We start from the raw sequence: 27,386 nt of genomic DNA on the forward strand, positions 1-27,386 counted from the left end.
CCAAACAAGTGCATCTGTGCAATCCCCATAAAGGCATTCCGGTTGCATGGGTTTCCCTAAAAATCATAATTTGATCAGCAAAACCAATGACTGATTAATTAAGAACCCGCACATGACTGGGTTTGTAGGTTTGTCAATGAGGAAGCCTGCCCTTCCCTCCACATATCTTTGTACTTGTAAATTGAGCACACTTGAGGCAAACCCGGGGCCCACTTTACCATTTTTGCAGAGTCACTTTTCAGAGTAGAACCAATCGTCAGAGTCAAGTGCAGTCCCTTTTCCAAATCAGTGTGGTTTATTAAGCTGTTCTATGTACTCTGGGCTAAATTCTCTTCAATTCAATGAGGTTGTACCACTGTAACCATGAGAGAATATAGTCCAGGATTATTCAGAGGTAGCTTTCCCCCCATGAACAGGCAGAAATTTGTAAGAATCATTTCATACAACATTTTCTCTTTAAAATGAGAAAGCTGAATTTGATGAGAAATAGAGTGACCTCAGCCCAGCTTGAAAAGAAATTCATGTAGAAGAATGTGTGCTTCTTGCTGAAGGGTTCTGAATCCACAGGGTAAACAGCTTTACTAAATCATACCACTAGTGACAATCAGTGAAGTTAGGAAAATGCCCCCTTCATCACCTGTGCTAGTTACCCATACTGCAGGTAGCTACACAGGAAAGAGCAGCCTCTGTGGAGGTCCTACATCCCCTATCCTGAGCATGTGGATGAGAAGAGGTGGTGAATGGACAAAGACTTGTCTGTACCCCCATATGCCAACCATCATAGCTGCACCGGTGCACCAGGAAACTTACAGTGTATTACATATAGGACTGATGTCACTCAGAATATCCCCTGGTACAGAGAAGAGGACTTGGAAGCAGATTATGGCAACAATGCATTGACCTATACATGCGACTCATGGCTAAACAATAATAGAACTCTCTGCTCAACATTTGTCTCAGGGCCAGATTCTGCAGTTGCTCCACGCTCAAAGTTCTCACTGGGAACGCCACACTGGAGGGACAGCAGAATCAATGTCCTCAATCTTTTGAGGGTCCCTCCTTTCTTTTGCAGGTCCTACTTGCTTTACAATCATTATTTAACAATAAACTGTGTCCAGCTCTCTATAAACTGTAAACTCTTCTGGCAAATCATATTTCTGGTTAATTTTTTTGGAAACCAGAAAAAAATTACAAAACTGAAAAGCACAACTGTTTGAAAGGGAGTTTCCTTTTTATTATTGAAGACAGTAGGATTTTTTCCACCTAAAAATAAGGATAGTTCTGAAGCTGTACACAGGACCCTCTCCAACCACAGTTAGCTTCTATGGATTCTACTGTACTGAAGTCTGTCATTCTGTGCCTGCCAGGATAAAGTTGAGAGGCAGACAGACACAGGGAGCCACTGTATAACAGGCCTAATATATGAAGATTCTGGACCTGTCTTTAGCACAAATCTTTGCCCACTCATATTTGTTAGGCTACATTCCCACCAGCAAGTATGCTGTTTTGTTCATACCACAGAGTTGTAGCTCTCTTCACATAAACCTTCTTCCACATTATTTTGTGTGGCCTTTAATCTGGTTCTCTCTGCATAGTATATTATGCTCAAATGTTAATAAGCATTAATAATAATTTCCAAAATGAACGAAAGAATGAGGAGGGAAGAATTAAGAAGATGAGTAAAGAGAAGGAATTTTCAATGACTCATAAGTAAGCCACTAAGGTAATCCTGTATAACATGTTATAGCTGCAGGCTAGAATGCTTTCTTTGTTGATTTATTGTGACTATCATGTTACCATATTATTTTTAACAGGTTATAACTATGTACCAATGCAAAGAGGTGTTTAAAGACCAACAGTAAGACTTATTGCTCTGTTATCAGTTTGAATAGTTGATATATTTTCTAGGCTGTTTTAAATTTATTTTAACAGGGGCCTCAAGGACCTCTAGGGATTCAAGGAGAAAGAGGTTCACCAGGTGAAGGGCTTCCAGGACCAAAGGTACCGTAACAGATAGTATATAAGGCCCAATCCTGATCCCATTTAAACCAGTGACCCACTTTCCATTTACTTCAATGCACATAGGACTAGACCTGTGGCAACAAATTTAGCTAGTCAAATTAGCCTGCAAACTAACCCTCTGGGGCAAATAGGCCGCTCAATTAAACTAGTACAAATTCATTGAAGCCAGTGGCTCAGAATGTTACCTCTAATCAGAGCTGGCCTTTGAGGCCTCCATAGCCTATGGCCTCTCCCTTCTGCTTTAGAGGACCTTAAAAGGGGCAATAATTGGAGCTTTAATTTTAAAATAGCCTCTAGCACCTTACCTTGGAAGAGAGTCTTGAAAACAAACTAATCTAAAGTGATCCCTAGAGTGAAAACTTGTCATTGATTTTTCCTAAATCTTTATACTCAGTACCCTTTACCTTCATCCAGTGCTGGCACTTAGGGTTAATGAAAATCTTGGCCATAGGTCCCTGAGTTTGTGGAGAACCCCAAATCAGCTGAAGGCAATGCTACTACTGTCGTTGGCATTCAGATATGGTAGTTCATTGATGAGGGGACAGCTCTAGAAACATTGCTAGCTCTCTTCCAGATATTGGCCCGAAGCTGAGCCAACTCCTAGGCTGACAAGCCAGTTTGATCTTTGGCTACAACAACAGACAACTAAATAGCGTGAGAGATAAAGTGGTCTAGGCATGGGACTCACAAGGGTCTCCCACTTCTAGTCCCTGCCCTGAAACTGACTCTCTCTGTGGCCTTCTATGTACTTTCTGCTTTATTATCCCCATTTTATAAATGGAGATTAAATCTTAAATACCTCCCGGGTAAACTGTAATTATATAGTTAGGAGTAAATTCTCTACAAATGCTAAAAGTCACCAGAATTCACATAAAACCTTCCAGTGATTGGGGACTTCATGACACCCAAACTCCCAATGTGCTTGAACAATTGTTCCTTGCAGAACTTTTTTTAAAATGTTGACAGCCAGGCATAGCCCTGAGCATAAGCAGCTGGACTCCTCTGGAGTGCAGGCAGAGGGCCTAAAGAATTTTTTTTAAATGTGAAATTAAATTAGGTAAGGTTGAGGTATATCCCAAAGAACTAACTCCCCTCAAAATCCCCACGGTGATCCTGGGCATAGTTGAGGGTGATCATGGTTGTTAGATGTCAGTTATGTTTGGGGGAGTGGTGAAAAATCATTTTGCAAGTACGGCCCCAGATGCTAATGTTGGCTTTCCCTCAGCTCAAACTCTCTTGCATTTTGTTTAGACCAATACTGCAATAGCTGGGTTTGATTTTGGCTGTTGCTATCAGAATAATCATTTTTACTTAATTCATCGCAATTTATGATATATATTTCAGGAAGAATTGTATAAGTTCTCTGATGTTGTTAATGTTCATCGCTTACATTTACATAGCAAAGATGAAAATGTTTTAAAGAAAACAGACAGAAATCACTCCACCACTACTGAAATACAGCCACTATTTAACAGTGCCAAGCAACACTACGCAGCAGGTTAAGGAAGTGAAGAATGCATCTAACTGAAGCTACAGAGAGAATTTAGATAAGCAGAATGAATATATTTTAACCAGACTGGAATCTGGCCAGGACAGCAGGGTTATTAGCACTCCTGTGCCTACAAAAATGCACTATATTTTACTGCCAATTTGAAATAAAGCCAAACATATATCAACAGATTCTATATTATTGTATAATCTCCAATCCTGTTGCCAAGTATGTCAGGTCTCTGACATTAAATCATGTATTTTAGAAGTTGATTTGTAAATCTGAAAAACTATACAGTTGCTTCTTCTAAGAAAGCTTGTTTGTTAAAAGATCAGACTTTGGTCAGAGGAAAACATAGCAGATGTCCAACAGTAGTAGGAGTAAAGAATGTTATTTTAAGTAGGAAATTTCAAAAAAGTAAGGAAAACTAAAATGAGAAATGTGATTAGTGGGGGAAGGTCTTTAATTCTATTAACTTCACTTTGTAGAACTATGATAATTTGCACCAGCTGAGCGCTTCTCCTACATGCTTTAGTAATAGAAATACAAGGAAATTCAATCTTTTTCTCCTTATTAACTTGCATTTTCCTTAAGACCTCCTTTTGTAGTTAAATTTTCTTTAAAAAATTCTTTGTGTGTATGACAAACCCTTTTTCACTTGTCTATTTCTTATCACAGTGTTTCCCAAACTTGGGACGCCACTTGTGCAGGGAAAGCCCCTGGTGGGCCCGGCCAGTTTGTTTACCTGTCCCATCCACAAGTTCAGCCGATCACAGCTCCCACTGGCCACGGTTCACTGTGCCCGGCGAATGGGGGCTGCGGGAAGTGGTGTGGGCCAAGGGATGTACTGGCCGCCACTTCCCACAGCCCCCATTGGCCGGGGGCAGTGAACCGTGGCCAGTGGGAGCTGTGATCAGCTGAACTTGCGGACGCAGCAGGTAAACAAACCGGCCCAGCCCCCTAGAGGCTTTCCCTGAACAAACAGCATCCCAAGTTTGGGAAACACTGTAGACTTATCACCTCCCATTATCATCACTAATGCGTGGCTGCCATACTGAGAAAGCCATTTGCTACTCTCAAATTATTATTATTACAATGACAAAATGTGGACTCAGTGCTGAAATCCTTATTCAGGCAAAACAACTAGGGTCAAATCCTGCTTACCTTATTTCACCAAGACTACTCACATGAGTAAATGAGCAGAATTCAGCCCTGAGCAGGTTATGAGGCTCAGCCCTGCTGACATTTAAACCATTGATTTGAATGGAAGCAGAATTAAGCCGAATGTGCTTGAAATGGAAAGAAGGGTAAAGAGAAGCTTGTTAATTTCTCTTTTGTGATCAATCTCAAACTGACGAGCGTTCTCGTCTGAAAAGAAGACCTCTTTGGTACACCAAGAAACAAAGAAATTCAGGCACTGCCTTCTTCTTCTTGTTTTGATTTCCATCATTATGCTACCACTAGTCTCTCTGATTTGAGGAGAGTAAATAACCATGGATTGCTGAAGTTAACATCATGTAATTTTCTTCATGTAGGGAGAGCGTGGTTTTGATGGTCCAAAAGGACCTCGTGGCCAGCCAGGCATTGGCATAAAAGGTGAAAAGGTGAGCAGTAAATATGTCAGGCAGTTAACAAAATTACAAAGGAATCTAATGCAGTGGGGGTTGATATTAGCTACAAAAGATGTAATGAAGCAAAATAAAGAATTTGGTATCTACAATAGGAGCCTCACAATACTTATTTTGTGGTGAGATTTATAGCCAATAAACTGCCCCAACCAATTCTAAAATCTCTTCATAGTAAAATGTGAGACGGAACAAAAAGTGATTGATTCTCTGGGAAAGTTGAGATCTGGAATGGGGCGGGGGGGAGAGACTAACAGTCATTTACAGCAGCTGACCAGCATGTGCTAAGATGTATAAATGGATTCTTTAGAATCTTAGAATAATAGGAGTGGAAGGGGCCTCGAGAGGTCATTAAGTCCAGTCCCCTACACTCATGGCAGGAACAAGCACCATCTAGACCATCCCTGACAGGTGTTTGTCTAACCTGCTCTTAAAAATCTCCAATGATGGAGATTCCAGGGCTTGGTGGTCATAGACTCAGCAAGTGAGTCTGCCACACTATAAAACACAAGTGGAAAAAGAAGAAATGTTAATAAGGGGTAGGGTCAGAGACTCAGCTGGTGTATATTGAAGTAACTCCATTGACTTCAGAGGAGCTATGCCAGTATACACCAGCTGAGGATCCGACCCAAATTGTTTCCATATCTTTACAAAGTTAAGCAATTGTACTTTGTTCAACAGGGTGAAATTGGCCCACCTGGTCTACCTGGGCCTATTGGGTTATCTGGCATTGGGATTCAAGGAGAAAAGGTGGCATTTTCATTTTTAAAGCATTTCTGTAATATTGGGAGACTATTTTAATTTTAAAGATTAATTTTAAAATCTTTTTAGGGGGTAGAAGGCCCAAAAGGACCACCTGGTCCAAGAGGGCCACCTGGACAAGGGCTACCTGGATCAAAGGTAAGGAAATTCACTGATGTAAGAGCTACAACAGAAATTTCTGGTTTTAGCATTAAACGTCTGGGGGTTAACGTTCTTGTTAAACCCTGGATTTGTGCTGGAAATGGCCCACCTTGATTATCATACACATTGTAAGGAGAGTGATCACTTTAGATAAGCTATTACCAGCAGGAGAGTGGGGTGGGGGGAGAGAAAACCTTTCGTAGTGGTAAACACCCATTTTTTCATGGTTTGTGTGTATAAAGAGATCTTCTGTACTTTCCACAGTATGCATCCGATGAAGCGAGCTGTAGCTCACGAAAGCTCATGCTCAAATAAATTGGTTAGTCTCTAAGGTGCCACAAGTACTCCTTTTCTTTTTGCGAATACAGACTAACACGGCTGTTACTCTGAAATCTGTTAATGGTAATATTTCATTAAATATATAATTTCTGCTATCTGAAGTGTTGTTTCTGATCACCAGTAGTCTTGATAATGGATCAGACAGGATGACTATGGCACCTGGCACCCCTCTATACGCCTTAGGTATAGAGGGGTGCCAGTATTTAATGCCAGTATTATCCCTGCCTGTTCAGCTGTCAAAACATTTACAAAATTTGATAGCCTCACAGCTTTCTTGAGTGAAGGAACGCAGAATGTTGTTCCCAGTCTTCCTGTTCTTACATCTTTGGTGCCCTGAGTATACATACGGCGGTAGCATCCCACTTATCAGAAACCATATTGATATGCCATATCTTGCCCATTTAACACTCCTTTTCCTTTAATTTTATTATACAATTCCATATCTATCTTAAGAGGTTTCCAATTGTAATGCATTTTCCCAAAGCGATAGATTAACCTCTTTTTGGTCTTTCTTTTCACGGAGATCATTTGTCTACACTTTAACCCTACTTACATGAGACATTTTGAGTTTTTGCCCTACACATTAACTGCTTAATTCCCAGCATTCATCATATATTAGTTGGGTGTTTCCATCTTCTACATTTCCAGTGACTTTAGCCAAAAAGGTTAAATCCAAAAGCTTCATTTTTAAAGTAATAGGCATTTCACCCACAGCTCTCTGCAGTACATACAGCAGCATTGTGATGAAGGCAGCGCATGCAATGAGCTTGGGCTAAGTCAAGCTTTCTCAAATTTGTTTTTGATGCCAAACTGAAAACCTGGCACCCATGCTCAATAATTTGTCTTATTAGCGTTCTAAATAGCATTACCACTGCTTTCTTATTTGCACCACAGAGTTCCAGAAATACTTCTAAGTCATTTGATTCTGCCTTTACATTTATCTCTAATGTTGTCAATATGATCTTTCCAAGGGAGCTTGCTATCAAATACTACACCTAAAAATTTGAAAGCTTTTAACTATACTTATTTGCTGTCCATTATAGATACAATTTATAATCTTTTTAAAATTTTCCTTCTTGTGAATATTATTCCCTTAGTTTTATCAATTGAGAATTTAAAACCCCACGTTTCCCCATTCTACACACTTCATTAGTGCTTCATTTACTCTTAAGCAGCTATTTCATGGTTTCTGGTTTTGGCCATATGGCCCAATAGTCAGCAAATAAAGTGATGCCTATTCCTACACTTATTTCTTTTGGAAGATCACTTACCAAGATGTTGAATAAAGTAGGACTGATGAAACTCTTCTGTGAAGTGCCATTTGTAAGTGTATATATACTGGAATAGACTTTCCCTACTCTGACCTGCATAGTTCTTTTACTTAAGAAATCCCTTCTACACCTATACATTCTTCCTTTTATATCCATGGTAGCCACTTCATAAAGTAAACCCTCCCTCTATATCATATCATAAATTTTTTCAATATCCAGAAAAGTGACTATAAATTCTTTAGTTCTTTTACCTTTTCATTCTTCCATTTCTATCCTTACAATACGGTCAGTTGTCTGCCTTCCCCTCCTAAACTCACTCTGCTTGCTACCTATGAGTCTGTTTCTCTTGAAGTATGAAACCAATCTCTCAGTTATCATTTTTACCATTTCAAACATGTTGTAAGGGCAGTTGGCCTGCATGCATCAGGTCTGGATCATAGCTTGCTTGGTTTCCTTACTGGAACATTAACCACATGTTTCCAGCCAATTGGCTCCTCACCTTTTCTTCATATACTACTGTACAGTTTTAGTACTACTCTCAGTCTTCCTTCAGGTAGGTGTTTACAGCTGTTTGCTGCTACAAATTTCCTGACTTTATAATCACCACCAGCTGGACTTCATTATCAGTTAAGTCTGGCCTTCTCTCTCTTGCAGGTACTGCCAGGTATGTTAATTGGCTCTCAGACCCACATTAACCCCTTCATGGTCCCAATCACCCCATCACAGGATCCCAGTTCTGAATCCTTTCACATCATTAGGAGTTTGATATGGTTATAACAGGTTTAGCAATCTCTGTCAGGTAAAGAAAAGTAACTAGGGAACAGCAGAGCGCTCCTCACACATTTGGAATGATTAATAGCAGGGATATGCTCTACTCATGATATAAAGAGACATGAGTAAAGTGTATTTGAGTCACATGTGCTCTCAAAATGTCTGCTACATTATTCATACATTTACAGCATTCATCAGTTTCAGTGACAAATTTCCCAAGAGAGGATGAAGTAGACAATACTCTGGAGAATCTAGCCCTTTGTCAAAATTTTAAAAAGCTAGGACCTCAAATAATGCATTTTTATTAAGCTGAATGCTCTTTCTGTAAATGTAAGCTGCTAAGACAATGTAGTCTTATCTTTCTGGTGTTAAAATTCTTCAAAAACATTTTCTGTTTAAGGGTGAACAAGGCTTGCCAGGAGAAACTGGAGCTCCAGGAGAAAGAGGACTTGGGGAACCTGGTTCAAAGGTATGGTGTTAATAAAGAGCTCTTTCCTTCTCCTAAATTACTTATGCGCTTTTGAAAATCCCACCTGTAGGCACTAAAACATGGACTTACAAGTTAAACTTTAAGCTCCTATTTTTGAAAACTGCGGACACTAACTTTTAATGGCATCCAAAATTGTATGTTTTAAAATATTAGCACTATACGCTAGTAGACAAATTCCATAGGACTGAAACAATCCAGATGCCTAGCCAAAACTTAGGCTTCAGTGGTGCTTAGGCCTCACTAAACCTGGCTGCACAATCATGCACAACAGTAAGGGGGCATAGAAGCTGCTTTAGTGCCCAGCACAGGCTAGCCACATTAGCAGACCCTGAACAGCAAGGGGAGAGCAGCAGCCATGGGCTGTTACTCTCCCTCTTTAGAAAAGTGGATGGGGAGTGAGCAGAACCTTGGCTCTGTCCCCAGCTCACCAGCCAATACATCGGAGCTGGCACAGAGTGGGGAGTAAGTTATGTCAGTAAAAAGGGTTGGCACAACTTATATCCCCTGTGGGGGGCATGGATGAGTGTTCATGTCACACTCCCCATCAGTACCCAGCCCAAGATGGGGAAGCTAATGATCCAACCAGCGGACCAAATTTGGTGATGAATCCTGGTCATGTGCCAGCTGAGGCACCTTGTGAATACGCTAAGAAGACTCTCCCTGTGACACACAGGGGAAGCAACAACCAGATTGTGACTGTCAGTCTAAAACTATTTGAGATCAAAATCAGTCATTGATGGACAGATGAATACAAAATATATAGCTAGGTGGTTTTTTTAATTTACAAATGTTTATTTGAATCCAAAATTACCACATTTAATCTGAATCCTAATGTATCAGCTCATATCCTTAGCTGGTGTAAATTGTCCTAGCTCAATTGACTCAGTGGAACTTTGCTGATTTATATTAGCTGAAGATTGGGCTCATCATACCATATTAAGGTCAATGCTAGTATTTCTTAAAATACTGTCACTGTTATTAGTTAAAATGATAGGATAGTGACTCTTAAAATAAAAGTTAGTATCCCTAGTCAAAATTAACTCAGTTTGCTGGTAAAATTCATTCCATCCTCAAAACTACCTAAATTTAAATTGAAAAATTCTTTGTCCATTCTATGATAAAGACAGTTTATAGAACGGTATTTAGTATATGGAAGGAAACTGTTGTCCATAATGACAGGTTTCAGAGTAACAGCCTTGTTAGTCTGTATTCACAAAAAGAAAAGGGGTACTTGTGGCACCTTAGAGACTAACCAATTTATTTGAGCATAAGCTTTTGTGAGCTACAGCTCACTTCATCGGATGCATAAAGTGGAAAATACAGTGAGGAGATTTATATACACACAGACCATGAAAAAATACACATTGTAAGGAGAGTGATCACTTAAGATAGCTATTACCAGCAGGAGAGTGGGGTGGGAGGAGAGAAAACCTTTTGAAGTGATAATCAAAGTGGGCCATTTCCAGCACATTTCTAGGAGTTAACAAGAATGTCTGAGGAACAGTGGAGGGGAGGCATAAACAAGGGGAAATAGTTTTACTTTGTATAATGACTCAACCACTTCCAGTCTCTATTCAAGCCTAAGTTAATTGTATCCAATTTGCAAAGTAATTCCAATTCAGCAGTCTCTTGTTGGAGTCTGTTTTCGAAGTTTTTTTGTTGAAGAATACTCACTTTTAGATCAGAAATCGAGAGACCAGAGAGATTGAAGTGTTCTCCGACTGGTTTATGAATGTTATAATTCTTGACATCTGATTTGTGTCCATTTATTCTTTTACATAGAGACTGTCCAGTTTGACCAATGTACATGGCAGACGGGCATTGCTGGCACATGATGGTATATCACATTGGTAGATGCGCAGGTGAACGAGCCTCTGATAGTGTGGCTGATGTGATTAGGCCCTATGATGGTGTCCCCTGAATAGATATGTGGGCACAGTTGGCAACGGGCCTTGTTGCAAGGATAGGTTCCTGGCTAAGTGGTTCTGTTGTGTGGTGTGTGGTTGCTGGTGAGTATTTGCTTCAGGTTGGGGGGCTGTCTGTAGGCAAGGACTGGCCTGTCTCCTAAGATTTGTGAGAGTGTTGGGTCGTCCTTCAAGATAGGTTGTAGATCCTTGATAATGCATTGGAGAGGTTTTAGTTGGGGGCTGAAGGTGACGGCTAGTGACGTTCTGTTATTTTCTTTGTTGGGCCTGTCCTGTAGTAACTGACTTCTGGGTACTCTTCTGGCTCTGTCAATCTGTTTCTTCACTTCAGCAGGTGGGTATTGTAGTTCTAAGAATGCTTGATAGAGATCTTGTAGGTGTTTGTCTCTGTCTGAGGGGTTGGAGCAAATGCGGTTGTATCGCAGAGCTTGGCTGTAGACAATGGATCGTGTGGTGTGGTCTGGGTGAAAGCTGGAGGCATGTAGGTAGGAATAGTGGTCAGTAGGTTTCCGGTATAGGGTGGTGGTTATGTGATCATCACTTATCAGCACTGTAGTGTCCAGGAAGTGGATCTCTTGTGTGGACTGGTCCAGGCTGAGGTTGATGGTGGGATGGAAATTTCTGAAATCATGGTGAAAAAGAGAAATTGTAATGAGTATTAGTGCATAAATCTCCTCACTGTATTTTCCACTTTATGCATCTGATGAAGTGAGCTGTAGCTCACGAAAGCTTATGCTCAAATAAATTGGTTAGTCTCTAAGGTGCCACAAGTACTCCTTTTCTTTTTGTGGTCCATAATGGAAATTCAGAAAAGAGGTAGAATAGCACCCGCATGATTGTGTTTATTGAGGTTATTGAAAGTCAGGAAGATGGACAATGAAACAGGTAAGACTTAAAGTTGATGGGGATGTATTTAACTTACTTAATGAAGAGGTCTAAATATGTAAATTAGTTAATATCCCAGATGACAACTTAGTTAACTAGCATATAATGATATTCCTTCAGCTAGGGATGCAGCAAAGTTTCTTGCAAGCTATCCTGGTGGACTACTTCAAGTCATCTAACTGCAAAGACCAGCACTGGTCTTTTCAGAGGTTCATACTCCACAACAAACAATTCCAAGCTACCTCAACTTCTAAAGTAGTAAACAAAAACATTAATACCCATTATTACAGTATGTAGTTCCACAACTAGCATTAATTTACTGGTTTCAGATACTGTTAAAAGTATTTGTGTGCTTAGATATTTTTGTAAAACCTGTTCTCATTTATGTCGGTTTTCGCAAAGTTGTCTATCATTGTGGTGCCTGAGCACTGACATCAATTCACAAGTTATTAACTACTACTACGCCTCTCAATTCTTATATCTTCAAAAACAGGTTATAAGTCTTATAAACTTTCAGCCAAACACAAATTTAGGAACTTAGGTCACCCTCCCAGACTACCAATATTCAAAACAATTGTATGCCTAACTAACATCCATTATATAAAAGCAGCAAAGAGTCCTGTGGCACCTGATAGACTAACAGACGTATTGGAGCTTAAGCTTTCATGGGTGAATACAAATCTACAAGCCTACAAGGTGCCACAGGACTCTTTGCCGCTTTTACAGATCCAGACTAACATGGCTACCCCTCTGATACTTGATTAATTACATAGTTTATCCTTAATATATAATGCATGCTCTTAATAATCAGCTAGTACAGTATTTCCTGATCCTTCCTTCCTTCCATGTCTGGAATTCAGAGAAGTTCTGTGTACAGAATGACTGCAAGATTAGATCTCATATGCCTAAAGGTTTTTCTTGCAAAAAATTAGGAGCCCTTTTTTAAAAAAAGAGGTTCCCAGATTATAAGAGATAATGGTATATAGTTACATTTAAGATATGGACATGTTTTTATTTATCTCCATTTCAGGGTGAACCAGGATCTTCAGGACTGGCAGGTCTGCCTGGTCTTCCAGGGGAAGATGGAGCCCCAGGACAAAAGGTTTGTGTATTTCTTTGTCCCAAACCTTTCTCCTCTCTCAGCTCACATACTGCCTGCCCCATCCCTCATATGGATACCCTGGTCCAGCAGAAAGCCCTCCATGGAGTCTGGGACAAAGGGATTGACAAAGGGATTGCTGAGAAAGGGAGATCTAGATGCAGTGATGACCTGTAACAGGGTACACTCACCACTGAGTCAGGGGATTAGCTCTCTGGTGCCCAGTCCTTTGGTTGTTCACACCATGGAGAATGGTTTCTCTCTCTCTGTAGACTCAGGGTGCTCCCTCTTTGTGACTCAGCCCTCCATCCAGGTCACCCTCCAGTCCTCCCCTTCCAGGGTACCAAAGTCCCTCTGGACCAGCAGTCTGTACACTGTCCCAGGCAGTCCTCTGTGCCAATTCTATGCCACTTTCCCAGTGGCTGGTTCACAAACACGGGCCCACCCACTACACCAGGTTTCAGCCCAGCGACCTTATGCCTAGCAACCAGTCTGTTCAATCCCAGACACCGTTGCTATTTCTCTAGACCACTTCCAACCTTGCTCAAGCCTCTCTCACCCAAAACCCTCTGGGTTGACCATCATTTCAGGGTCCAGACCCCAGGGCTTATGGTCTCTTCTAGATTTCATCCTTTCAAAAGAAAGGCTGCAGACCATCTCCTTGCAGCCCCCTTCTTCCTCTTTTGTATGGCGAAGCAGACTTGACTGAATAGTTTATACCTGCCACCAACTATAGTTCCTCATTACTTAGCCATTTATAATGTCTCTCTGCCCGCTGTCTTTAATGTAACAGTGCCTTTTAATAATGCCCCATTTCCCCAATGTTTTTACTAAATAACAATATAATTTTTGTTACCTTAAGATGTTTAAATTCCTCAGAAAGTTTCTCCCTTTCTTTATCAAAGACCTTACATAGCTATAAAAGGTCATCAATTGTTTCATTCACCCTACAGAACACACACAGTCCATCATTGGGTCTATTTATTCAAAAAAATATTTCCGTTTAAGCCACAATGGCCAGATAGTGCTCTAAACTAAAACACTTCATTAGGTCTATCCCTGCTCTGATGTATGTTATTAGCCTCAACTGTAGCAGCCCCCTTCTGCTGCAAACTTCATGGCTTTATACAAGCTCAGCCTCCCCTGCCCAGCTGGGCAGCATCCTCAGGTAGCCTTTATCAGTCCCTGTCTCTTCCCCAGGTGCAGTTATATGGTTAATTGGCTCTTTCTGAGCCACCTTAACCCCATCAGGGCTGATGTGAACATCCCATCATAGGTCCACAATTATTAACGGGCTTCCCATGTTGCCAATGATATCAGAGTTTGATATGAGTATACATGAGGGTGAGCTAGAAACCTTTGACAGTGCCTTTTTTCTTTCTCAAAAATAAATAAATTGATTGATTTTTGGGAGGGGTGGGGGGTTCAAAATTCTCAGCCCAAAAGTATATTTTGAGGGAAATCTTTCACAGAAATATGTTCAGCCATTTTTGAGTTACCTGATGTCAGGGGACCAGGTCATAGGTAGTCAGACTGAGTGGTCAGAGCAGGAGTCAGGCCTAGTTGTCAGAGTCAACATACCAGAGCCAAGGGTCCAGAGAGTCAGAGCTAAGGGTCATAACTGTGTTATCTGGAGTCAGGGAAAGCAGGAACAGGGCTGGTTCCAAGGCAGGAGCAAGGCTGGGACAGGACTGGAACAAGGCCAGGTGCAGAGCAGGTTCTAGGCTGGAGCAAGGCAGGAGCAGGGCTAGGAATGAGGCAAGCAGAGGAAGGCAGAAAATCTATGGGCATTTGTGCTGAGCAGCCAGTGCTTTGCTATTGCTGTTGGGCTTATAAATCAGGCTGCTGATCCTGCAGGCAGTGGGCACTGCGATTAATCAGGCAGTTCTAGGGCAGTGCAACTGACCCTATTATTTCTTAGTAGTGAAGTTAGCAAGGAAGCAGGCCAGTATTCTTCTTGGCCCCGAATGCTTATTGGCCAAAGGCTGCAGTGCGGAGAGGAGTGGGGCTAAGCAGGAAGTTTTCCCCAGATTTGGCAGGTGTCCAAGTTTGCTGATACATTGATTTAAGAATTTGGGCAGAAAACCAGACTTTATCGCCTATAGTGAAGGCCTGGTTCTCAGAAAAAATAAGAATGTCATCCAGGTAAATAGTAATGAATCAGTCCAGCATGTCCCCGAATATGCTGGAAGGTTGCTGGGGTATGGCATAGACTGGACAGCATGACCAAATACTCAAAGCGACCATAGTGGGCATGGAAGGTCATCTTCCACTCGTCTCCCTCTCAAACACAGACACACACCAGGTTATAGGCCCCACTCACGTCTAGTTTTGTGAAAATTCGAGTGGAGTGCAGTTGATGTAAGAGTTTGTGGATGACAGGGAGCAGGGATATCAGTTCTGAATAGTCACCTTGTTGAGTGCCCAGTAATCAATTCAGGGCCTCAAGGAGCCATTCTTCTTCTTAACAGAGAAGATTGGGGCCCCCACCAAACATGTGGATGGATGGATAAACCCCTTCTGTAGGCTTTCGTGCAGATAGGTGCGAAGAGTCAGAAGTTCTGGTTCAGAGAGGCATATATATGACTGAAGGGAACCTTGGCTCCAGGCTGAAGGTCCATCAGGCAGTCATAAGTTCATTGTGTTTCCTTTGTCAAATAAGTGCACTCCAGTTTCTCTGTAATACTGCAACCTGTTATGACTTTCAAGTACATTATTTCTACATACCTGGAAAAATAGTCTATGTCCCTGAGAGACTTAGCGATGCCAACCTAACTTCCAGTGTAGATAGTGTTACTGCCTCTTGGGGATGTGGATTACCTACACCAAGGGGAAAACTCCTCTGGTCGACATAGGTAGTTTCTACACTGAAGTGCAACAGTAGTGCTGCCGAAGCATTTTCAGTGTGTAGACATTCTCTAAGACACTATCCAGCTCAGGTAAAGTATGTTATGCAAGGGGCAACCGAGTGGCTAAACATTATAATACAGTTTGCATTACATGTTTAAAAATAATGTACTGAGCATGACATCATTTATTGCCAGAAACATGTCACCTTGTACATCCCTGCAAGAGTTCATTACTGAGACTGTCTGAAAACCTGAGGCCCCACTGAGGTCAATGGGAATTTTGTCATTGACTTCAAAGGGGCCAGGATTCCACTCCTGCTCCTGCTGAGCTGCAGTTTATTCAAACTAATTCAGAATTTATCTTATAACAAATGTATATACAAACTCGTCTGAGGTATCTCTTACTCTGAGTAAGCAATGCAGGACTTGCTACCTGAGTATATAGTTTCTATGACTAAAGAGAGGACTTCTGTTTCCAGCCTTACAACTTAATAATAAAACTAATTAAAAATACAACTAAATTCAAGTGCTGATTTGTTTTTTTCATTACAGGGGGAGCCAGGAGTACCTGGTCTTCGAGGTCCTGAGGGTGCCCCCGGGATTGGAATACAAGGTGAGAAGGTAAGAATTCCTTGTGAAAATTAAAGTTAGCTAAAGCAATGCTCAGGGAATAGATTTGTCACAGTTTTCCCCATCTTGGTGGAGTATAAATAAATACAGTGAAGAAAAAGTGCACTATGTGATTTTCTTAATTATATTGTGAAACAGGCTGACTGCAAAGTTGGTTTCAGTCTCAGCCCAATAAAAAAAATGTAGTGAAATTGATAAAATACAATTAAAGGCAAGTTTTCATTGTGGAGCTGGGCAGCCCATCAATCCAGTAGCAATTCAATACACTGCTACAGTCTCCAATCCTGCAGATCCTCCGATTGCTACTCATCTGAGTAAGGATTACTCAAATAGATGTTTGCATGATTGGGCCTATGTTTGCATGATTGGTTGCAGGAGGATGAAACACCTCTGATCATTCTCTAGGAAGCCCTCTAGACACCTGAAAAAATGGTGACAGGTTTCAGAGGGGTAGCCATGTTAGTCTGTATCAGCAAAAACAACGAGGAGTCCTTGTGGCACCTTAGAGACTAACAAATTTGTTTGGGTATAAGCTTTCGTGGGCTATGACCCACTTCATCAGATGCATGGAGTGAAAAAAAGTAGGCAGGTATAAATATACAGCACATAAAAAGATGGGAGTTGCCTTACCAAGTGGGGGGTCAGTGCTAACGAAACCCATTCAATTAGAGCAGGGGTGGGCAAACTTTTTGGCCCGAGGGGCACATCGGCGTTGTGAAACTGTATGGAGGGCCAAGTAGGGAAGGCTGTGCCCCCCGACCCTATCCGTCCCCTCCCACTTCCCACTCCTGACTGCCCCCTTCGGAACTCCCAACCCATCCAAGGCCCCTGTTCCCTGACCCCCCACTCGAACCTCTGCCCCATCCAACCTCCCCCTGCTCCCTGTCCCTGACTGCCTCGACCCCTATCCACACCCCTGCCCCCTGGCAGCTCCCCTGGGACTCCCATGCCCATCCAACCGCCCCTGCTCCCTGTCCCCTGACTGCCCACGGGACCCCCTGCCCCTTATCCAACCCCCCCCCACACACTCTCCTCCCCCTTACCATGCTGCTTAGAGCAGCAGGAGCTCGCAGCCTGGCCGGAGCCAGCCATGCCACCCACGCTGCCCAACAGGAGCGTCGGGCTAGAGCACTGGCAGCGTGGTGCGCTGAACCTGCGGAGGAGGGAGGACAGCAGGGGAGGGGCCGGGGGCTAGCCTCTGCGGCCGGGAGCTAAGGGGCTGGGCAGGATGGTCCCGCGGGCCGGATGTGGCCCAGAAGCCATAGTTTACCCACCTCTGAGTTAGGGTGTCTGGAAGAAGCTGCATCCAGTCCTCTTTACATAGGTTGAAGGTCACCATAACAATAAGTTTTAAGGGCTAAGAGAAAGTGAAGACTGGAAATTACACTATCTAAGATGAGTTCAAAAGATTTCCTCTCTAGGAAATATATTTAGGTGATATCCTACAGGGTAAAGAGAGAGTTATGGCTGGGGTTGGAACCCTAACTGAGTGTTTCCAGAATTTCAGATGTTTAGGTCTTCTGAACCACTATCTCGTGTGTATTTTTGTTATAACTGTGTTCTAATAATGTGTTAATAGTTATCCCTTTACAACCTACACTTGATCTTCACATTTTTCTGTCTAGAAGTATATAAACAGATTAATCAGGGTGAGTGTTTTGGCTTGTTGATTTTCCTTGACAGACAAAAAGATCTTATGATACGTATAGTGTATTTACCTTTAAAAAATGGGTCTCCAGTTATTTATTAGTCTTTTTTATTAAAATAATTTCATGTAAATGATTTCTCTATTATTTGATTCCACTCACTAGACTCGACTTTGCTGATGCAAGCAAACAACTCCTTTTGGATCTGAGTCTCTTCACAATGGTTTTATACCAGTGTAGAACCATTGACATTCAAGAAGCTACACCTGATTTACACAGATGTAATTAAGGGAGAATTTGGCCCATTGTCTGCAATTGAAGTTGAATTAATTGACTTCCCATTGAAGTTAATGGAAATTTCTCATGTGCAGCAGCTGTAGAATAAGGCCCTTGTTTAGTTCATGGCCCCCTGGGGCAGCAGGTGTAAAACAGGTAGTTTGCCCTGGACCCCACTTTTGAGAGAGGCGTCAGACCAAGTGGTGTTGGGACCCAGCATATGGGGTCATAGCACCGCTCAGGTTTGGCCCAGCAACCCCTTCATCATGACAGAGGAAGAGCCAGGCAAATTTGAGTGAGTGTCATTGCTCTTGTGTGAGGTTGCAACAACTAACTGAAATTTAGCCCACCAACCTTTCTGTCATGATGGAGGGGACACTGGGCCAAACTGAGTGGTGCTGCAACCCTGCATGCCTGGTCATAGCACCCTGAGCAGGGAGCCAGGCCTAGCCCTGTGGGACAGGACCCACACCTATGAGGTGAGAGCAGGGCAGGCTTGCTCTCCAACCTCTCCCCCTGCCTCCCTTCAGTGGTAGTTATTTTTGGAAAGGATGGGAGGAAGCTTAGTTTCAGATTTTGCCCTAGGCCCCAAAAAGACCTGTGCGGCCCTGATTTGATTGATTTTTATAAGAGATTTCAAATGACTTTTTGCTAACCATATTGATAAAATGTAGAATAATGTTTCTTCATTTGTGTAGGGTGATCAAGGTCAGAGAGGTGTACGTGGATTATCGGGACCAACAGGAGTACCTGGACCTGCCGGTGCTAAAGTACTCTTAGTTTTGTACTGTATCTTTATAATTGAGGTCTCAAAGATATAGCTCATCAGTGGTGGAGATGGTGGGGTGAAAAGGCCACTGCCCCCCACCTTTTAAACGGGAGAATACATGTCCCCTCACCCCCAGTTTTGAGATCTTGAACTCAGTCAGGCTCAATTGGAGTGGAGGAGGAGAAGAGGGCCCACACCCTCTCCTTGGCCCCTGACTGAAGCTGGTTGGTGTAATGGCAGATCCTCTTCCCTGCTTGCATGACAGAAAAGCAGTCAGGCCAAATCTGAGTGGGTTACTGGAGACCCCATGCATCAGGCTGCAATGCCAGACACTCTCTCAACATTGGCCCAAATCATGACTAAGGCTAAGATTAGGTCACGGGTATTTTTAGTAAAAGTCATGGACAGGTTATGGGCAATAAACAAAAAGTCACTAAAAATACCCTTAACTACATCTCAGGTGCTAGGGGAGGGTGGGCGCTCCAGCAGACACAGCTGCTCTGGCGGGGTGCTCTGGTGGTCACCGCTACTCCTCGGGGGGAGCGGCCTGTGGTCCTGCTGCTGCTCCTGGGTGGGTGGATGGCCAAGGATCCTGCCACCGCCGCCGCTGCTTCCAGCGGGAGATGGTCCGGGGGTCCCGCTGCCGCTCCTCCTCCAGGCTGGGGGGCGGCCCAGGGTACCACTACTGCGGCTCGGGGGTGGCAGCCTGGAGCGCCGCCACTGTTCCCGGACCACTGCTCCAGGGCAGTGCCCAGGACCAGCTGCCAAGAGCCGCCCAAACAACAGCCAGCGTGGCTGGCTCCAGGGCCACCCCAGCAGCTGCTCTGGCGGCCCTTGGGTCAGTCACACCAGCCGCTGCAGCGGCGGAAGTCCCGGAAGGTCACAGAATCCCTGACTTCCATGAAAGACTTGCAGCCTTAATCACGACGGAAGGGTAGCCAAGTCAAATCTGAGTGAGTGGTATAGTAACATGGCACATGGGGTTGCAACCCCACTCAAATTTGGCCCATTTTGATTGCTTCTCCTCCTCCACACACTTCTGCAGTCCTTCTGGTACCTTTGATCTGGCTTGTCCTATGCACCAAAAATAACTGAATGCCATGAGCTCTCTCCTGCAAGAGATATGAATGACCACAAAAGTAAATACTCTCAGCACTTAATGTAAAACTCATTTCTTCAGCTAAGGATTCGCTCCGTAAGTTCTTTACATATGGGAACGTAACATACCCACTCATATATACACAAACAAACATTTAAAAAACCCTTTGAACTAATCCCACTATTTTTTCTACAGTCTGGGAAAGAAGATGAAGACTATTGTTATTTCTATGTTTAAATGTTTGGGAAGTACTTGGAATAATACAGTGATGGGGCTGTCATTGTCTCAGTAGGTACATATGAAACGGACAGGGCTTGATTTTCCTCTTATTTACACTGGTTTCGTGTTAATGTAATTTCAGTGACTTTAAGTTACTCCTGATTTACCCCAGTGAGAATGAGAGGAGAATCAAGCCTATCATCTCTAGCAATTTCATGTCCTTCCTTCAGCTTTCTATGAACTCTTCTGATGTTCACAAACACACAAGAGGAGTAAAAATTGAAAAGGGGTAAAATATAGAGAAAAGAACATTTAAGAACTCTAAGTCACATGTATTTAGAGATGGAAATCTTGTATTTTAAGACAAGGAAAGAGGCTGAATTTTTTAGTGTTCAGTTTATTCCAATAGTAAAGCCCATTGAGAGTCTTCCTATTGACTCCAATGTACTTTAGACTGAGCCTGTAGTGCATTAGTATAAGGATCTTCTAAACTTAAATATTGTAAAATGAACTAGAAAAAAGAAAAATCCCATTTTCCGTTGAGGAATCAGTATTATACTGGTAACCAGTATAATTGCACTAGTTAGAACTTGTCATGATCACTTGCAATTTGTTTAATAGAACATTAAAACATCCTTCAAGAAATGTTGCTACCCAGAAACTGCTCAGGCCCACCTCTCATAAAAATCCATTCTACTTTTTTCATTTGCTGTAGGGTGAACCTGGTGGGCCAGGACGTCTTGGAATGCCAGGCCTTCCTGGTCGAGCTATTCTAGGACCAAAGGTAACGTCTGTACTCCAAGCTGACAAATGTTTATGATCATCAACATATGGAATATATTAAGCATCCATTGTAGAGTATGGTGAGCTAATTAAACCAGGATATATATTTTCTTAATTATAGGGTGACATTGGGTTACCTGGTCCAGCTGGCCCAGTTGGAGAACCAGGAGTTGGGATTCCTGGCGCTAAGGTAAACCCCAAACTGGCAGACTAAAGTAAAAACATAAGAGAACCCAAGGTTGGCCTTACCCTATAAGTTGAAGAGCTGGTAACCTAGGACAGCAAATGCCCTATAACTGTCAGTGTGAATGACTGCAGTAGATTCGCAGAATCCCTCAAGAAAGACCGGCAAAAGACATTTAAAACCATCTTTACTCATCATTTTATAAATAACCATTTGAAAACTTGAAACCAAAATCTCAATTATTGAACATTTTTATTCCTCCAAGCCACAGCGGAGCTTATTCAAGATATTTGGGTTAGGCTGCCTCAATATATTTAATTAAATGTTGGTAAAAATTTTGCTAACAGAAAGTCAAACAAAATAAGTTTATTAACTCTTATTATTCATGTGTTTCTGTCTATCTTTATGGCTTCCATTATTGTATTCTGAACAACTACTAAGTATTTTAAAATAGTTTAAAATAAAAGACAATCTGACATATTTTCTTCACAACTAGTATGAGAAATAGCTTAAGTAGTTTCAAGGATATTGTGTGTGTTTGTTTTTCTGCAGGTATGCATGGGTGGGTGTGTTGTGTTATGAATGTGAGTAACTAATCAAGGGAGAGCTAAGTTTAAAAATCAGTTTTGTTATGAGTTCTGAAAATGATTAAGTCTGTCCTCATTCTTCTCAAGAGAGAGTGTGAGTTCCATAATCTAGGACCTGCTTCTGTGAAAGTTCTATCTTTGGCACTTACAAGCCTCTATGTGTTGATGGACAGTTTATTTGTTCCACAGCTGTTGTAAGAGCCATGACCACAGTGGGAGAGACAACCTCTCAGCTAGCTAGAGTCAATTGCATGGAGAGCTTGAGCTTTCTGTGTCCATTGGGAAGCAAGCACAGACAGCAGAGCACCTGGGTGATGACAAAAACTTACGTGCCATTCACATAGGTTGCTGCATTTTCTCCCTGTTGCAGTTTTTTCAGGAGGTGGCTTCATTCCTAAGTATGAGTTACAACAGAATCACCGGCATGGCCAGATCAGAGTCCAACAGTTACCAAAAGGACCACATAGCAGATGCCCTTGAAAGTGTGAGATGATATAGGAGAGGCAAATTATTACAAACACATTCCCTCTTCCCACACCCCTCAGTCTTGCCTAGCTTCATCTTTAGTCAGCTGCTCTTCATTCAGGTGCTATTTTGGCTAGATATCCAGAAAGGTGAGCAGTGGTGCAGTTTACATTTGATGTCAAGGACCCATGAAGTTGGGTGTTATTCCTATTCCTGTTTTTTCAGTTTTTGTTGACTTTGTGCCTGTGACAGTCCCTTGAGTACAGTCAGTCAGACCGTTGTTGTCTGTCTTCCACACAGTAACAGGAGAATGAAAAACATTTTAAAATATAAGAAAATGAGATTTTGAAACCACACAAGCTTAACAGGGAACTCAGGGGCAGAAGAAATGCATGACAGTACTTTTAAAACATTTTTCTAAACTGACTGGATTTCAAGTTGATGGTTTCCCTTTAAATCCTCCATTTTATCCACAGAAAATGTACAACATATGCAGTGGCAGTGATAACTTCCTCCCACTGTTCTGCTGTAGTTTGGCAGCCTCAGCTGCAGGTACTGTCCCATGCAGTTAGAGGGTAATTCAGTTTCTGTGCCTCTCTGCTGACACTGTCAACAAGGGTGCCAATTTTGGGCCCAGTCCTGGAAGTTGCTGAATGCCCTCAACTCCGACAGGGCCTGGAGCGATGGTATTTGAGATGTGAGCATCGGGAATTGGACTGAGGCCATCAACTCATTCTACATGGGCCACCAAATTGTAACAATGTATGGTAATTACAGAGCCTTTGGACAAGATTTGAACTGGCATTCTAGAACTGAAAGGCCCTGTAAGTCCTCAGAGCCTTTCGGTCCCCTAACTTAAGCCCACTCTTACATCATCAGCCATTGATAAACTGAAATATACAAATAAGAGAGAGCCATTTTCAGTATTTGTTTGCCAAATTCTGCAGACGAGTTTTATTTTTGTGTAAACCAACCTGACCGCTATTGTATGGGCATGTGCTTTAACTATTTTTCTGCTATTATCAGGGTGACCGTGGTCATCCGGGACTACCTGGACCATTTGGGCCAAAGGGAGATGGTTATCCAGGCCCACCTGTGAGTAGACAATTTTTGACATGCCCATTGTGAATAGATAAACATGACCAGATGAAATTAGCCTCCATGGCTGTTGGACCGCAGGAAGTTTATGGGCCTCCTAGGCTCATCTGCCGTGGAGGCTCATCAAAGTGTTGGGAGTGAAAGGGAAATTTTCCCTCTGGGAAGCATGAGAGTCTAACTCCTTCCAAGGAGCAAAGCCTCTCATTCATTCTGATTACAATCTTCAAGAGATTACAAGTTGGAAATTTCTAATGCCATCACTGATGTTTCAAGCAGTATCCTTAATATCCTAATGCAGGGCTGGTTCTTCCCTCTTGATGTAGCTGATAGAACATCTAGTCAGAGTCAGCCAGGGAAACTGTTTAGAGCTAACTGTGGCGTTATGCCACAGTTCTGAAAATCAGTTCTTGCACAGCTGCAGTACACCAGTGGGAGCTCTGGGAAGCATCGTGCCTCAGGGAACTTCTAGAAAAAGCAGGTACCACATCACCCTTAAAGAGAAAGTAGTGTGCACATTCCTCTGCTGTTGGTCACTTTTGCTGACCTCTGTGGTGGGGTCCTTCTCACCCCTCTCAGCCCCCTTTCTCAGGCTAGGGCTGACAAATGCTTCGCCAGCCACATGAAGAGGGTTCAAAGAGAAGAGGCTCCTTGTATCCTCATCCTCCTTTGCGTATGCATGAGCCAGGCACAGTCTGACCCTTAACCACTTGTATACCTGTAACATGCAGAAACACATACTGCAGGACCTGTCAGTTACATGAGTGATGTGCCAACATTCCAGAGCATAATGAACATTTATTGTGAAGAGAGCCCAAAGTGTCTAATGATGATGAGTCAGCACTGATCTACATTAAGTTCTCTAATATTTCTAATATTTAAGAATTAAAGAAGTTAAGTGTCAAAATGTTGTCAAGTGAAGTTAGTAAAGGTCAAAATACAAATTACTGTCATGTTTTCTGATGCACTTGTGAAATCTGATGCTGGGATTCCTTGCATCTGGCTCATGGTATCAGAGAATCCTGTATCTCCAAACATGCATACAGTTCCCATAGACTTCAGTGCATGCTTTCCTGAAGGTAGAATTGAATGTGTTGTTTACAAAGAGAGAGTGTCCCATAAAAACACAACCCGCATCCCTTTGATGTAGCCTCAGATTAGATTAATAGTCTGTCTGTGTGTGCCTTCCATGTTAGGGACTTCCAGGTCTTCCAGGAGCTCCTGGTGAACAAGGCCCCGAAGGATTTGGATCACCAGGACCTAAGGTACAGGCTACTAAACTCAAATATAAAGCAAATTCTCATTTACATAGATATTGTTTCCTTCAGATGGGTTATATTCAAAGTACAGTCAGGTCTGTTAAACCCAGATTTGGTTTATTCATTAGTATCTAAAATATTATCCCTTTCAGAGACTTCTAGTGCATGGAGAAAAGATGTGCTTTTTTCATATATTATTGCATATATTCCTCTGTATTTTTCAAAAATATATCCGTTATCAGATATATATCAGAGATCAAACATACTTAATATTAAACACAATCATGGCCTAAGGACTTTTCGTTTTCTCTTCAGAGGACACTTACAACCTGTTTAGAATAGAAATAATAATTAGCCTAATGAAAATCTCATGCAGCTTTCCTGAGAGATACTAGTAAACACTAATGAATATTCCATGGTCACATTATTGAAGGGCTATGGACTATGTACACAAATGGAAGTAGCTCAAAGGAATCTACAAAATTTAGGGAGAACCCAGATTCTGCTTCAGTTGAAATAAATGGCAAAACTCCCACTGATTCCAATAGGAGCCTGATCAGATCTATAATTAACAAATATGTGTAGCACTGATATATGCTTTAGGTATGGTGCAATATCACCATAAATGTAATTGCCCTTTAATGGTGCACTGTGGTACATTTGTTATGTGCTGTGTTTCATTCTTTCATTCAAACTTTGCTTCAGAACTCAGTTATCCCTCTCTCTCCAATGACTAGTGAGTGTACAGAGCATAATGGGATATCACTTCCCTCTCCTATGAAGGTCACCTAGATGTACTGACAATTGTTTATATAAATAAAAAGGAGCTGCAAGCTGATTTGAATTATACAAGTACTTTGATGGGATTTCTACAGTTTTATCACATTTTATATCTCTTGACATAAAACTCCCTCCCAACATAACCAGAATACTGTCTGCCCCAGGCCCCTGAGGGGTAAAGAGTAACACCAAACAGCAACTAAATAACATGCAGTCCAATTCAACTCCCCTGAGAGTCAAAGGAATGACTCCCATTGGCTCAGTGGCAGCTGGCTCAAACCCCTGGTTACTATATAATAAGAGTACTGAAATTATAGTGATGTTATGGCAAAGGCCATTTGCACCAGCTAAGAGGAGCTAGTCTTTTGTTCTTCAGTCAAATTGGACAACTTGCCAGTGCTCATTCCTAGTTTAATACATTTTCTTTGACCCAACCTGTCCTGCTCTTTAATTAGACTTGTTCAGACATGTGCTTTGGTGTTTAGCTAATTCCCCTATTTCCTTTTGTCCCCCATTGAGCACTGCAAACAATGGAAATCATAAAAACAAGTGAAACTCTGGTATTCACTCAGGAGCAGATGTAGCTTCCCAATTCAATGAGTGCACTATACTAAACTATACTATAAATTTGGTGTGGAGCCCAAAAGCATAGGCTAGTGTCTTCTGCCTCTCAGGATGGACCCAACTCCCCACTCTGGGCATTGTGATCTGGCACAAAGGGTCACTTGGGCAACCATCAACCTGAGTGGCACCAGATCACAATGATGACAGTGGGCACCCAGTCCCAGTCCCACAGGACAGAAAACATCGTTGTGGGATGAGTGCAGGGTGGGTTCACTCTCCAACCCCCCTCGGCTCCCTACCTCCACGTCTCCCCCTGCACTAGTGGAAGAAGTATATATTTGCCTAGGGTCCAGTCAAAATTATACTCCTTCGTGATGTTTCAATATAAATACCTATTAATGGAGTATATAAAACAATCAGTGTTTTTGTATCCTTGGTTTCATGATTTCTGTGCGTGCAACTGAACCCATAAACCCATGAAGCCGTGCCTGAATTCAGTATGTGGTTTTTACAAGTATCAATTTTCAGGGTGATCCAGGTGTTCGAGGACCAGTTGGTCTCCCAGGTCCTCCAGGAGAAGGCCTTCCAGGACCAAAAGTAAGTCAATTAAACAGTTTTGTCTCACTTCATCAACAATTTTATAAAAAAAGAAATGTTTAATATACAAATATAATGTAAATACTTGTACATACACACACGCACACACACACACTGCAGTACTTTCTGTTCTCATGCTACTCTAGAAACAACTGGTCCCATGAGTAAGATAGAAGGGGGAGTCAGTGTCCCCATTTTGCAGATGGGAAAACAGAGATAAAGTAGTTAAGTGACTCACCCAGGCCAAGTGCTATTTTGTTTCGTACTATGCACAGAAAAAAGGAAATTTGTTAATTTAGTGATTGAGATCTGTCCAAGAAGTGTCACTTTTTCCAAACTTACTATGGGAAGGATCCTGCCTCCCTACAATCCCCAGCCACAAAACCCTTGAATGTAACAGTATTGCTTACACCAGGGTAGGAGGCAACGAGCCTGCAAACTGGTTTTGTATTGCCTGTACATTGCAGAGTAATGCTCCCAGAGGTTCAGTCCATGTTAGCATGGCGGACAGGGTCTTGGCCAAGGGATCTGTGACTACACTGATCAAATGGTACACAGTTATAGGGATAGGTATGTCTGTCGCAGAAGCTAACGCAGCCAGAGGCTGCAGTAGCAACCACAGAGCAGCCACAGCCTGTAGACTGGGTACAGGATTGGGCCTGTAAGTGGGATCCACTGTGTGGTTAGACCCTTACAAATGATTAAAACAAAAGTTATGCACATAGAGATCAAAGAAGTAACCAGCACATTTTGTGTTTCGAAGTC

General features: G+C 42.2%; 1 protein-coding gene across 1 annotated transcript in view; it reads left to right on the forward strand.

Annotated features, from left to right (window-relative positions):
- LOC140895296 (uncharacterized) overlaps positions 1-27,386 on the forward strand; it is a 63,565-nt gene that overhangs the window by 25,984 nt on the left and 10,195 nt on the right. Inside the window, exons 13-25 of the mRNA XM_073304740.1 lie at positions 1,933-2,001; positions 5,047-5,115; positions 5,818-5,886; positions 5,968-6,036; positions 8,821-8,889; positions 12,751-12,822; positions 16,221-16,289; positions 18,919-18,990; positions 21,023-21,091; positions 21,212-21,280; positions 23,353-23,421; positions 24,618-24,686; positions 26,553-26,621. Of these exons, the coding sequence (XP_073160841.1) occupies positions 1,933-2,001; positions 5,047-5,115; positions 5,818-5,886; positions 5,968-6,036; positions 8,821-8,889; positions 12,751-12,822; positions 16,221-16,289; positions 18,919-18,990; positions 21,023-21,091; positions 21,212-21,280; positions 23,353-23,421; positions 24,618-24,686; positions 26,553-26,621 (903 nt within the window). The remainder of the gene's footprint in view (positions 1-1,932; positions 2,002-5,046; positions 5,116-5,817; positions 5,887-5,967; positions 6,037-8,820; positions 8,890-12,750; positions 12,823-16,220; positions 16,290-18,918; positions 18,991-21,022; positions 21,092-21,211; positions 21,281-23,352; positions 23,422-24,617; positions 24,687-26,552; positions 26,622-27,386) is intronic.

The sequence above is a fragment of the Lepidochelys kempii genome, chromosome 11, assembly GCF_965140265.1.
Source record: "Lepidochelys kempii isolate rLepKem1 chromosome 11, rLepKem1.hap2, whole genome shotgun sequence".
Taxonomy (NCBI): domain Eukaryota; kingdom Metazoa; phylum Chordata; order Testudines; family Cheloniidae; genus Lepidochelys; species Lepidochelys kempii.